The sequence below is a fragment of the Lampetra planeri genome, chromosome 3, assembly GCF_965212315.1.
Source record: "Lampetra planeri chromosome 3, kcLamPlan1.2.h2, whole genome shotgun sequence".
NCBI lineage: Eukaryota > Metazoa > Chordata > Hyperoartia > Petromyzontiformes > Petromyzontidae > Lampetra > Lampetra planeri.
The window spans coordinates 11,153,002-11,166,128 of NC_136109.1; the positions used below are offsets into that span (position 1 = coordinate 11,153,002).

Below are 13,127 nucleotides of genomic sequence, written 5' to 3' on the forward strand. Positions count from 1 at the left end.
CCCGCTAACTCATTCACTCACCCGCTCACTCATTTACTCACCCGCTCACTCATTCACTCACCCGCTCACTCATTCACTCACCCGCTCACTCATTCACTCACCCGCTCCCTCATTCACTCACCCTCACACTCATTCACTCACCCGCTCACTCACTCACTCACTCACTCACCCGTTCACTCATTTACTCACCCTCACACTCATTCACTCACCCGCTCACTCACTCATTCACTCACCCGCTCACTCATTCACTCACCCGCTCACTCATTCACTCACCCGCTCCCTCATTCACTCACCCGTTCACTCATTTACTCACTCACTCACTCATTCACTCATCCGCTCACTCATTCACTCACCCGCTCACTCACTCACTCACTCACCCACTCACTCATTTACTCACCCGCTCCCTCATTTACTCACCCTCACACTCATTCACTCACCCTCACACTCATTCACTCACCCGCTCACTTATTTACTCACCCGCTCCCTCATTCACTCACCCGTTCACTCATTCACTCACCCGCTCACTCATTCACTCACCCGCTCACTCATTCATTCACTCACCCGTTCACTCATTTACTCACCCACTCACTCATTTACTCACCCGCTCACTCATTCATTCACTCACCCGTTCACTCATTTACTCACCCACACACTCATTCACTCACCCGCTCACTCACTCATTCCCTCGCTCACTCATTCACTCGCTCACTCATTCACTCACCCGTTCACTCATTCACTCACCCGCTCACTCATTCACTCACCCGTTCACTCATTTACTCACCCACTCACTCATTTACTCACCCGCTCACTCATTCACTCACCCGCTCACTCACTCATTCCCTCGCTCACTCATTCACTCGCTCACTCATTCACTCACCCGCTCACTCATTCACTCACCCGCTCACTCACTCACTCACTCACCCACTCACTCATTCACTCACCCGTTCACTCATTTACTCACCCTCACACTCATTCACTCACCCGCTCACTCACTCACTCACTCACCCACTCACTCATTCACTCATCCGCTCACTCATTCACTCACCCGCTCCCTCATTCGCTCACCCTCACACTCATTCACTCACCCGTTCACTCATTTACTCACCCGCTCCCTCATTCACTCACCCGTTCACTCATTTACTCACCCGCTCCCTCATTCACTCACCCTCACACTCATTCACTCACCCGCTCACTCACTCATTCACTCACCCACTCACTCATTCACTCACCCGCTCACTCATTCATTCAGTCACCCGCTCACTCATTCATTCACCTGCTCACTCATTCACTCACCCGCTCACTCATTCACTCACCCGCTCCCTCATTCACTCACCCTCACACTCATTCACTCACCCGCTCACTCACTCATTCACTCACCCACTCACTCATTTACTCACCCGCTCCCTTATTCACTCACCCTCACACTCATTCACTCACCCGCTCACTCATTCACTCACTCATTCACTCATCCGCTCACTCATTCACTCACCCGCTCCCTCATTCACTCACCCCCACACTCATTCACTCACCCTCACACTCATTCACTCACCCGCTCACTCATTCACTCACCCGCTCACTCATTCACTCACCCGCTCACTCATTCATTCACCCGCTCACCCACACACTCATTCACACACCCACTCACCCGCTCACTCATTCACTCACCCACTCACTCACTCATTCACTCACCCGCTCACTCATTCACTCACCCGCTCACTCATTCATTCAGTCACCCGCTCACTCATTCATTCACCTGCTCACTCATTCACTCACCCGCTCACTCATTCACTCACCCGCTCCCTCATTCACTCACCCTCACACTCATTCACTCACCCGCTCACTCACTCATTCACTCACCCACTCACTCATTTACTCACCCGCTCACTCACTCATTCACTCACCCGCTCACTCACTCATTCGCTCATTCATTCACTCACCCGCTCACTCATTCACTCACCCGCTCACTCATTCACTCACCCACTCACCCGCTCACTCACTCATTCACTCACCCGCTCACTCACTCATTCACTCACCCGCTCACTCATTCATTCACTCACCCGCTCACTCACTCACCCGCTCACTCATTCACTCACCCGCTTACTCATTCACTCACCCGCTCACTCATTCACTCACCCACTCACTCATTCACTCACTCACTCATTCACTTACCCGCTCACTCATTCATTCACCCATCTCACTCATTCACTCACCCACTCACTCATTCACTCACCCGCTCACTCATTCACTCACCCGCTCCCTCATTCACTCACCCTCACACTCATTCACTCACCCGCTCACTCACTCATTCACTCACCCACTCACTCATTCACTCACCCGCTCACTCACTCATTCACTCACCCGCTCACTCACTCATTCGCTCACTCATTCACTCACCCGCTCACTCATTCACTCACCCACTCACTCATTCACTCACCCACTCACCCACTCATTCATTCACTCACCCGCTCACTCATTCACTCATCCGCTCGCTCATTCACTCACCCGCTCGCTCATTCACTCACCGACTCACCCGCTCACTCACCCACTCACTCATTCACTCACCCTCACACTCATTCACTCACCCGCTCACTCACTCACTCACCCGCTCACTCATTCACTCACCCGCTCACTCATTCACTCACCCACTCATCAACCAGCTGGGTAAACGGCCAGAATTAGATAGGGGGGGGGAGGTGTGTGAAGGCCAATTCAAAGAGGTGATCATTCAAGACGAAACTTAAATATAGCCACCACGACTCTGATTGTCTCATTAGCAAAGGCGCAAAGTGTTGTTCCAAAAGTTGGGAAGCTGCACTTTCGCTCACCCCCGTTCTATACTCACTCGACCACTCTCATCTCTCCTGCTCACGCTCTTTCCCTCGCTCTCTTTCGTTCTCTCTCTCACTCGCCCCCCTCCTTCCCCCCCCCCCCCCCGGTCGCCTCACCCACGCGACGGTGGCCGCCTCCACTCCGAAGCTGTTGGCGAAGCTCCAGAGCCAGCGCTGGGGGTCGTGCTCTCGCAGACGCACGGGCGCCCTCTCCAGCAGCGCCGAGACGGCGTGCGCCGGGAACTCCCCGTTGTTGGTGGCGGTGGCCCCGCCGTTGGAGTCGAGCGTGAAGGCGGCGAGCGCGTGCATGTCCTCCAGACGCACCTCGAAGTGCCCGTCGTAATGCAGCTCCGGCTCCGAGTCGCTGGGCTGTGCGCCCGGGAGCGCCGACGCGAGGATGAGCGGGGGGCGGAGACGGAGGGGATTGTTACGGTTGGTTGGTTGGTTGGTTAGTTAGCGAGGTGGTTGGTTACGGAGGGTGCGAGGTGGAGGGTTGCTGAGGGGAGCAGTTCGTTAGTTTTAGCTTAATTCTAGATTTGAAGCTTTCGTGACTGCAAGGATTCATACTCTTAGGTTTTTTTGGTAAAGTCACGTAGGTAAAAAATAAAATTAAAAGTTAATAAAAGTAATAATGGAAATAAAATAAAATAATAAATCACAACGTTTCGGAGGCAACACAGGTCTCCTTCATCAGGTGGGACCGTCACTGCATCAACTTGATGCAGTAATTTTTTTTTCCATTATTACTTTTATTAACTTAAAATTTTATTTTTTACCTACTTGACTTTACCGAAAAAACCTAAGAGTAGTTTTAGCTTAGTTAGTCATGGAGAAGAGGTTTTCCCCCTTTCGTCTGGCAACAAAACAGCTGTGCTAAGATGCTAAAACACCAAACTGAAATCTTTTACAAGGAATCATGTCTGCATTAACCGCAATGCTTGTGGTCAGAATGCAAAAAAAACGTACTCTGATAATCTATGCATTGTCTTTGAAATTGATTGGTCCACACCAGAGACAGCTTTCTTTTGAGCCTCGTCTCAAACGGTGTTAGACCAGAGGACGCCAAAAGGCGCCTTTTTTGTTTGCATTTTGACCACAAGCATTGTGGTTAATGCAGACACGATTCCTTGTAAAACGTTTCAGTTTGGTGTTTTAACATCTCAACACACCTGTTTTGTTGCCAGAAAAAAGGGGAAAAACCTATTCTCATATTTGGTACTGGCAAAGGAGGTCCCATGATTAGTCACGGAGGTTACAGAGGGGGCAGGGCGAGAGGGTGGATAATTCGTTAGTTTAGTTGAGTTAGTCAAGGAGGGTGCGGGGAGGGGGGATCGTTCGTTATGGAGCGTGCAGGGCGGGGGGGGGGGGCGATCATTTATTAGTTCGGGAATTTATTAGTTAGGGAGGGTACGTTGCGGTTCGTTAGATATGCAATTACGCAGGGTACAAAGGGAATCGTTAGGGAGGGTGCTGGGGGAGGAGGGGGGTAATTAACGAGTTAGGAAGGGTACGGAGAGGGTTGTTAGTCTAGTTACTTGGTAACTTACTTAATTAATGAGTTACACGGCACAATTATAGCCCCGTCCATGGCTGAGCGATCGGTGCCCACGCTCTTGACAGCAGCCTCAACATTTTTCAACGGTTTCACTTCACTTGATTCCTCTGTTTGTCGTGGTCAAATCTTGCAATCAAAATTTCGTCCACTTGCCGTCGTAAAATCAATTCCACATCGTGCACACGTACTCAGATGCGGTGACAATGCATGCCTGTATCAAAATCGGCATAATTTAATCAATTAGTTCGCTACTTTAAAGCAATTAATATTTTGTATGGACACCATATTATTTATATATTTATTTGTGGAGGTCAAAAAACGCCGCGGGTCCCTAAACTTTGGAATCGGCTCGCACAAGAAGCAGGCGCCACGTGTCTCAGACGCCATTGACGTACTTCTCGGCCGCCGTGAGTTAAACGAAGTTGTTAATAAAACCGTTGTTTTATTTCTATTATTATTTCTATCATTTTATTATTTATTTTTATCATTTATTTTTACCGTGACTTTACCGAAAAAAACCTAAGAGTATGAATCCTTGCAGTCACGAAAGCTTCAAGTCTAGAAATAAAACCGTTGTTTTTTAAAAACTTTTTTCAACGAGTTTATTTTCAGTTATCTCCATCCTCCCCTCCTCCATCCCCCCCCCCTCCACCCCCAGCTCCACCCACCCCTCCACTTCCCCCTCCACCACCCCCCCCCCATCGCCGGAGAGCCGGGCCTCACCTGACCGACGCGCGCGATCTCCTTGAGCAGGCGGCGCAGGTAGCGAGTGAGCGTGGAGCGGGCCCGGCTGTCCGGGTCTGGCGCTCGCTGCCCACGGCACTCGTGCAGCTGGGCCACGCGGCGGGGGAGAGACGTGGACCGTTCAATCACGGGTTCAGTCGCTCGTCGTCACGCACAAGTTGGCGAACGACCGTCGCGTCAAAGTGTGACCTCGAGCGACAGCCATTCGCAAAAAAAACAACCTGATCTTGCTGCCGTCTCGACTGATTTGTTTGCTACGCGGATCACGGGGGGGGGGGGGGGGGGGGGGGGGGAGTGGCCGGGGGGCAACTACGGCAGGCAGCGCCGTTCTCTAAGAGGGTCGCGGATTGTTCCCAACGTTGACCACCAAACCGGAGGGGCGCAAATCAAATTTGCTGCGAGAGTTTGCGCATCAAGACGGGGTGGGGGGGGGGGGGTAGTGACATCGCAGCCGTCTCTCTCGCTAGGAGACCCTAGGCCCTTTAAGGCAGTGGTTCTTAATCTATAGTGCAGCCTTGCACCCCCCCCCTTTTGGTTATCAATCGTAAAAAATATAATATTAATAAATACATAGGGTTTGATTAAACAAAGCAGTTGTTGCTTATGTGCCCGTGCTTAGTTTGTGTTTCGATGATTTACCTTCTAAAAACAATCTGGCCATGTCTCGCACCCCCAGGTTAAGAAGAACCACTGCTCAAAGGACTGAAGTGCGGCTCGTGGGGAAAAAATTAACCCGTAAAAACAAAGTTTTTCACTATAAATCCTTTATATGCGTGGCGGCTAGAGTCCTCTCGTCCTCTGGCTTGAGATGGCTGTCACCTATGGGTCAGATGATTGTCTGCCACCATTAAGCAATTGGTAATTAAATATTTTAAAAAATTTCCCTAAACAGTGTAAAATTTTGGAAAAAAATTTTCACGAAAATTAATTGTCACGCACAACGAGTCTGTGTGCAAAATGTCAGCTCGATTGGATCACGGGAAGTGGGTTAAAAAACGACCGAAAGATTTGCACGGTCGTAAGCAAGCAAGCACGCAAGCAAGCAAGCAAGTGAACTTAATATAAAGGATTTAAAAACAAGGCTCTTCTTGTGAATTTGGTTTCTGACCCTTGACCTTGAAAGTCCAGTTCACCATCGAAGTCCAGTGTACCATGGGACAGCGGTCAGCAAACCTACGGCTCATGTAGGAGCTGCTTCGTGACATTATCTATCAAGGACTACCGACTCACGTGCGTTGCGGCTCTCAAAGCGTCGATTTTTTTTTACCGAATTCGACGAAATAAATACGGCTCTTCTTGTTGTTTCGATTGCCGACCCCCCCCCACCGTCCCTCCCTTGCCTCAGGCGGTCGCAGATGCGACGGTAACGTTTCTGACCAAGCCAAAGCATCGGTTATCTTTGAGAACGAACCGCGGGTCGGAAAGGGGGCACGCAACTCACCTCGTGACGGCATCGCTTCTCCTCGTCCGTCGCGCTCGTCTGGGCGAGGCAGGAGGACAGCTCGCCCCCCACGGAGAGCAACTCGTCCTGGAGCTTCTGCAGAGCCTCGTCCTTGGCCTGCAAGAACACAGAGGCCTCCAGCACCTCCCCTCACCACCTCCCCTCACCACCTCCCCTCACCACCTCCCTCAGCTCCCCCTCCACCGCCCCCCTCACTCCCTCCCTCACCGCCCCCCTCACCGCCACCCTCACCGCGCCCCTCACCGCCCCCCTCATCCCCTCCCTCACCGCCCCCCTCACCACCTCCCTCACCACCTCCCTCAGCTCCTCCCTCACCGCCCCCCCTCACCGCCACCCTCACCACCTTCATCACCGACCCCCTCACCGCCACCCTCACCGCCAACCTCACCGCCACCCTCACCGCCCCCCTCACCGCCCCCCTCACCACCTCCCTCACCACCTCCTCAGCGCCCCCCTCACCGCTCCCCTCCCTCACCCCCCTCACCACCTCCCTCAGAACCTGCCTCACCACCTCACCACCTCCCTCAGCATCTCCCTTACAACCCTCCACCCACCTTCCTCAAGCACCGTGGCGATCCTCAACACCTCCTCGAATACCCAGCACCACCAGCACCACCTCGTCAAAACGACACCCCCTTCCCCACCCCCTTGCCCACCCCCTTGCCCACCCCGTCCCTCACCCCCTTGCCCACCCCGTCCCCCACCAACCCCGCACCAGAGCAGCGGGGACCCTGACCTGCGCGGTGCCCGCCGGCTTGCCCTCTCCACGGCGCATGGTGCGGGAGGTGGGGTTGTAGTTGACCATGTCCATGGGGTCGAGCCAGTCGTCGGGATAAGGAGGATCGGCCGCCACGCTCACCCCGCACGCGCACGCCAGCACGACGCACGAGGCGGTCAGCAGCAGCCGCAAGGCCCTCGCCATCTTCCGCCCCCCCATCCCCCTGTGGGAGTACATTTTTTAAAATCTATTTTCATTTTTTCCCAGGCAAGGCACCAACTGAGCTGAATAGCTCTTTTTTTCAGAAACGACCTGGCCACAAATGATAGAAGAAGTTCATACATCGGTGTATTGTATTTATGGTAGTAGGGTAGTTGCAGTTGTTTAGTAGCGTCAATATGCTAAATTCCTCTGTTGATATGTAAACTCCTTTGTCAATGCGCACTGCTCCTCCCACGCAGCTTACAAAATACGCTGCCAAGCTTAGCGGTGTTCGTTGGGACGCTGTCTTTCCGACAGCTCTGTTCTTCACCCGAGGACGGCTGCTTGTGTTGTGGCCGAAACGTCGTGAGAATTTTATTTTTATTTTATTATTTCCCGTCTACGTGACTTTACCGAAAGAACCAAGAACACAAATGATAGCTCAACGAAAGCGGCTTATCATCGCGTGGAAATGTATAGCAGAAAAATAATCTGAACGCCTGTTTCTAAATGTGGAGGGCAAATACCAGAGCACTTGGGAGAGACACGCAAACTCCAAATATCAAACCCACGACCTCCTGTGTACCAGGCGAGGTCGTGCACATCTCACCATCGCGGGGCACGCTAGGAGAGTGAGAATGACACGTGCGACAGTCACAGGCGGGTACAAAGGCTGGCTGGCAGGCAGACAGGCACGTTGGCAACGCTCGTGCCTCGCAGCAAGACAGGCCTGGATTCAATTCAGATTCCCGACCCGGGCTACTTTGCTACGTGGGGTGCCGTGGTGATGAGATGTTAACTACCTGGCATGGTATACAGGAGTTCGTGGGTTCGATCCCGACCCTGACGCCTGCTGCTGTATATTTGGAATTTGCGTGTGTCTCTCTCTCTCATCATCATCACGGTGGCTAAGAGATGTTAACTACCTTGCCTGGTGTACAGGAAGTTCGTGGGTTCTATTCTGACCCTGATGCATGCTGTATATTTGGAGTTTGCATGTCTCTCTCTATCTCATCATCATCACGGTGGCTAGGAGATGTTGACTACCTCGCCTGGTTTACAGGAGGTCGTGGGTTCGATCCTGACCCTAATAGGCGCCTGCTGTATATGTGGAGTTTGCGTGTCTCTCTCTCATCATCATCACGGTGGCTAGGAGATGTTGACTACCTTGCCTGGTTTACAGGAGGTCGTGGGTTCGATTCTGACCCTGATGGCACCTGCTGCTGTATATTTGGAGTTTGCGTGTCTCTCTCTCTCCACCGTGGTCGCGATTTTTCTCCGGGTCCTCCGGTTTCACCCTCCACATTTAGAAACATGGGTTTAGAGTAGTTGGCTGCTATAAATCTTCACATAAGCCACTTTTTTAGGCTATCATTTGTGGCCGGATCGCATCTGAAAAAGAGCTACATAGCCTTACCTGTGGCCGAAACGTCGTGAGAATTGTTTTATTATGTTTTATTTTTATTATTTTATTACTTCCCTTCTACGTGACTTTACCGAAAGAACCAAGAAGATGAATCCCTGCAGTCACGAAAGCTTTAAATCGAAAAATAAAAAAGTTGAAGAGTTTTAAGTTTATAAATAGGTAAAAACCGGTCTAGAGTTGATTTCGTTCGACAGAAGCTGCTGAATAGTATTGTATTGGTCTGGGAAGCCATGAGGCTGATGGACTATACTTTTTGGCTTTTTCGGCAAAGTTAGGTCGGTGAAAACAAAATAAAAACAACTAAATTAAATCACGACGTTTCGGAGGCAACACAAGCTTCTGTCTTTAGGTGGAACAGCCACAGAGCTGATGGACTAAAACATTTTTCAGATTTAGACTTTTGGAAGTGACCGTCCGTCCGGATATGACGTCCAGCCAGCCAGCAAAACTTTTTTTTTTTTCTTCAAAACACCGAATAGAATGTGGAGATACAGAATTAAGTCCTGCTATTTTCTCAATACGTGGCATTTGCTTGGTTGTATCTCTGCTCCCACGCCGATGGTCCCCCCGCCTTCACCAGCGTGGTGAAGTATGGTCAAAGAACACCCCACGAAACTGTCCGGGCATGGGGATGCCCTCTCGTCAGCAATGGATTTAGCGAGGCCTTTATCCAGCGGTGGATTGGAGAGGCCTTCATCCAGCGATGGATTGAAGAGGCCTTCATTCAGAGGTGGGTGGAGGGATTGTGGGTTTGTGTTGCCAAGCTTAGCAGTGGATCGATCATGGACAGGAGCCGATGACTGGCGGCCTACCGGTTTTGGGGAAAGCCTCTTTCCCGCTAACCCGAACGCCTGCCGATTCGCCTCACGTTTTTAAAATAAAATAAAAAAGCAGCGGCAGCAGCAGCAGCAATCGCCGACCACGGCAGCTACCAACAATAATCATCTTCATAACGAGAACAACAAGAATTAGAAATTACAAAATCGTCAACATCTGGGGAAGGGGGTAAACTCACCAACAACTCCGTACAGCTGAGCCAGATCGTGACGTAATGGGGATGGAGTGGGGGGGTTATCCGTGACGTCATTGTTGAGCTTCGTGTAGCTAGAATGACGTCATTGTCGAGTTACGCTGAAGCCTCCGAATACGTCATAGCTGAACAAGAATTTAGCTCGTAATGACGTCATTGTTGAGCTACAATGAAGCTTTAAATTACGTCATTGTTGAGCTTCAATGCAGCTCGCAATGGAGTAATTGTTGAGTTACAATGTAGCTCGCCATGACGTCATTATTTACCGACAATTTATGAATTCCTGCAGGCACGAAAGCTTTAAGTCCATAAATGACGTCACGCACCTGGGGGAGGGGGGGGGACGTTTGTGACGATGTGTGACGAGGGAGGGGGGGTATTTAAGAACTGTGACGTCACATCAAAATGCGCAACTTTAAATAAATATAGACAACACGTTCTACTTAATTAAATAGACGTTTTAATAAATGTTTTCTCCTACAACATCAGAGTGCAGCGCCACATTAAATACGCACTACAATGACAATAGTTTAACGCGATTTGAAGCATGTTTCATATTTTTTTGGGGGGGGGGGGGCAGAGCTTTGTGACGTCATATTTGAGGGGAAGGGGTCTGACTTTTTGTGACGCCGTGTGACGAGGGGGGAGGGGGGGTCAAAAATCGTCCAAAATCGCGTGACGTCATTTATGGACGGCCTCTTGGACCCACCTGTGCATCATCTACATCAGCAGCCGTACGACAAGAAGAATAAGACGATCATTAGGGTTGGTGGCAGTGGGTGGGGGGGCCGCATTCGATTTGTGTGAGTCGTCCTCTGTCGTCACAGATCTCTTCACGTGACTTCGCATCCATCCGCAGCAGGGGGCAGCACTTGCCCGCACGTGGCCCGCTCACTGAGAGTCCAATGCCCCCCAGTTCGTCGGGCGATATGAGAGTCAAACCGATTATATACACTGGTCAACACACTTTTTCTGGCATAAGGTATTCCAACGGTTTAAGGTAATTTTGAGGTGCTGATTCCAAATCTGGCATCAGTTTTTGTCTATCACATCGGGTTTTTGAGATATCACATATTGCATTTTCAATAAAAACTGCGGAAGAAAAATATTAAATAAATGTGGATATCTACATAAAATTATATTATAAACACACTATCCTAAAAATACAGCACCATATTTTAACACTAAAGCAGTCACTGACTCGCAACAACTTGCAATCATAAGTGACAGAGTTAATTTCGGGTAAAATCAATTAAAATGGGGTATGCCGATAGCATAAAAATGAGATGTGACAGAGCAAATCTGAGATCAGATTTGGAATCAGCACCCTGAAATTAGTCTAGAACAGCTGCAAAAGTCCAGGCCAGAAAAAAATGTTTTTTTTTTGTTGACCAGTGTTATTATTTTTTGTTCAATTCGCAGAAGCTGGAATTTTGCCCATTGCACATGATGGGCTTTGTGTGTGTGTGCGCGTGTGTGGGGAGCGGTCGTGTAGCGGTTAGCGCGCTGCGCTACGAACCCGGCGACCCTGGTTAAATTTCCCGCTTACGGCCAACACCGGTGACGATTATCTCCCCTAGGTCGACTCAGCCTCAAATGAGTACCTGGTGCGGTGTGTAAACATCGCCACTGGGGAGACAAAGGCGGCCGGGCGTGGTTTTGGCCACCCACCCCCTCGTGTGCCATTTCGGCCTTCATAGGTTTACTGGTTTGGCCACGTTTGTTTGTTGTAGTACGGAGTTAGACTGATGGCCTTAATCTAAGTTGTCTTGTGGTTGTTGTTGTTGTTGTTTGACTTGCATCCCACTGTGATTTGTGCACACAGCGTTGGTGTGTAACGGTGTTTCTTTCTGCAATATTTTGCTGTCTTTTCTTGGATTTTCTGTTTGCACTTAGTCACATATTCACTTTAAGATGTTTTCTTGTTCATGTTTTTGGTTTGTTGCGGTTGCACCCGATTCAAGAGCCGAATGGCTCACAGGGCTATACCTATTAAATGAACTTGAACTTGATAGGTGCTCGCTAACAGCACTTGCCCCAACAGTCTGTTCAGGCTATATGTCAGGGGATTTTTGTTTTGTGACGTGGGGAACGGTGGCGTAGCGGTTAGCACGCTTCGCTACGAACCCATCGACCCGAGTTCGATTCTCGCTCACGACTCAGGCGAAGTGAGTCGCACGGGCTGGGTAGAAAAAAAATGGACTGACGCGGTACAGGAGGTAGTGGAGCTGAGTGTACTTCCTGAGTGGATGGGCGAGTGAGTTGGTGGGTGAGTGGGAAGAAGAGGTGGACTAATGCGGTCCAGAAGGATGTGGCGCTGAGTAGACTTGCCAATGACTGATGCCAGCGGTGTTAAGATCGGCCTCTGTGGAGGAGGAGGCTCGTGAAGAACGCATGGGGAGGCAGTCGCCCTCCAACAACAGTGGAGGGCAAAGGAGCGACGCTCACAACAACAACCGGAGCGCCGGGTGGCTAAAACGCATCAAGTTGGCAAGGTGGAGGGCACAGGTGGTGCATCTGCCAGTCATCTCAGTCAGTCAACCCATGGCACCTGGATCTGTCCCGTGAACTCCTACCAGCAGCAAAAGCCTTCCAAACTTCACGTGACGGCCTCAAAGTGCACCTAGCCTGGCACAGGTGCGCTGGTGACGTTACTGCCACTTAGTGGCAAACGGCGCTCGTTTTGCTGTTATTGCTATTGTAGCAGTCATTGGTAAACTGGCCAGTAATAATTGTGCCGCGGTGGTGAGATGTTATCTCCCTCACCTCGTATGCAGGAGGTCGTCGGTGTGTTTAACACGTAGGCTTTCGCGACCAATATCATCCATAATATAGTTTTTTTGGGGGTTAGATGTCGTGGGTTTGGTCCCGACCCTGACGCCTGTTGAAGATTTGAAGTTTGTGTGTCTCTCTTTCTCCCCGTGGTCGTGTGGATTTCATCTCCGGGTCTTCCGGTTGTTTTCCCCCTCCACATTGAAGCCCCACTTCATTGTGGCCAGGACGCTGCTGACAAAAAACGAGCCGTATCGCTCAGCGGAGGCTTTTTACCTTGGTAAAATAAAGTAGTAGAGTTTTAGCTGACCAATCGCTTACCACTGGCGATATAACGATATGGAGTCTGGCCCTCCGACCGCCACGTGGTTCTCCCCCATTAAGGGACAGA

General features: G+C 50.6%; 1 protein-coding gene across 2 annotated transcripts in view; it reads right to left on the minus strand.

Moving 5' to 3' along the window:
- The window catches only part of CLCC1 (chloride channel CLIC like 1), a 28,845-nt gene extending 18,846 nt beyond the window's left edge, over positions 1-9,999 (minus strand). For both annotated transcript variants that reach the window (XM_078620599.1, XM_078620605.1), the window contains exons 1-5: positions 9,950-9,999; positions 7,326-7,530; positions 6,569-6,685; positions 5,107-5,214; positions 2,946-3,197 (exon numbers count right to left, since the gene is read on the minus strand). In XM_078620599.1, coding sequence (XP_078476725.1) covers positions 2,946-3,197; positions 5,107-5,214; positions 6,569-6,685; positions 7,326-7,526 — 678 coding nt within the window. In that variant the 5' untranslated portion in view covers positions 7,527-7,530; positions 9,950-9,999. The remainder of the gene's footprint in view (positions 1-2,945; positions 3,198-5,106; positions 5,215-6,568; positions 6,686-7,325; positions 7,531-9,949) is intronic.
- Between the last annotated feature and the right edge of the window lie 3,128 nt (positions 10,000-13,127).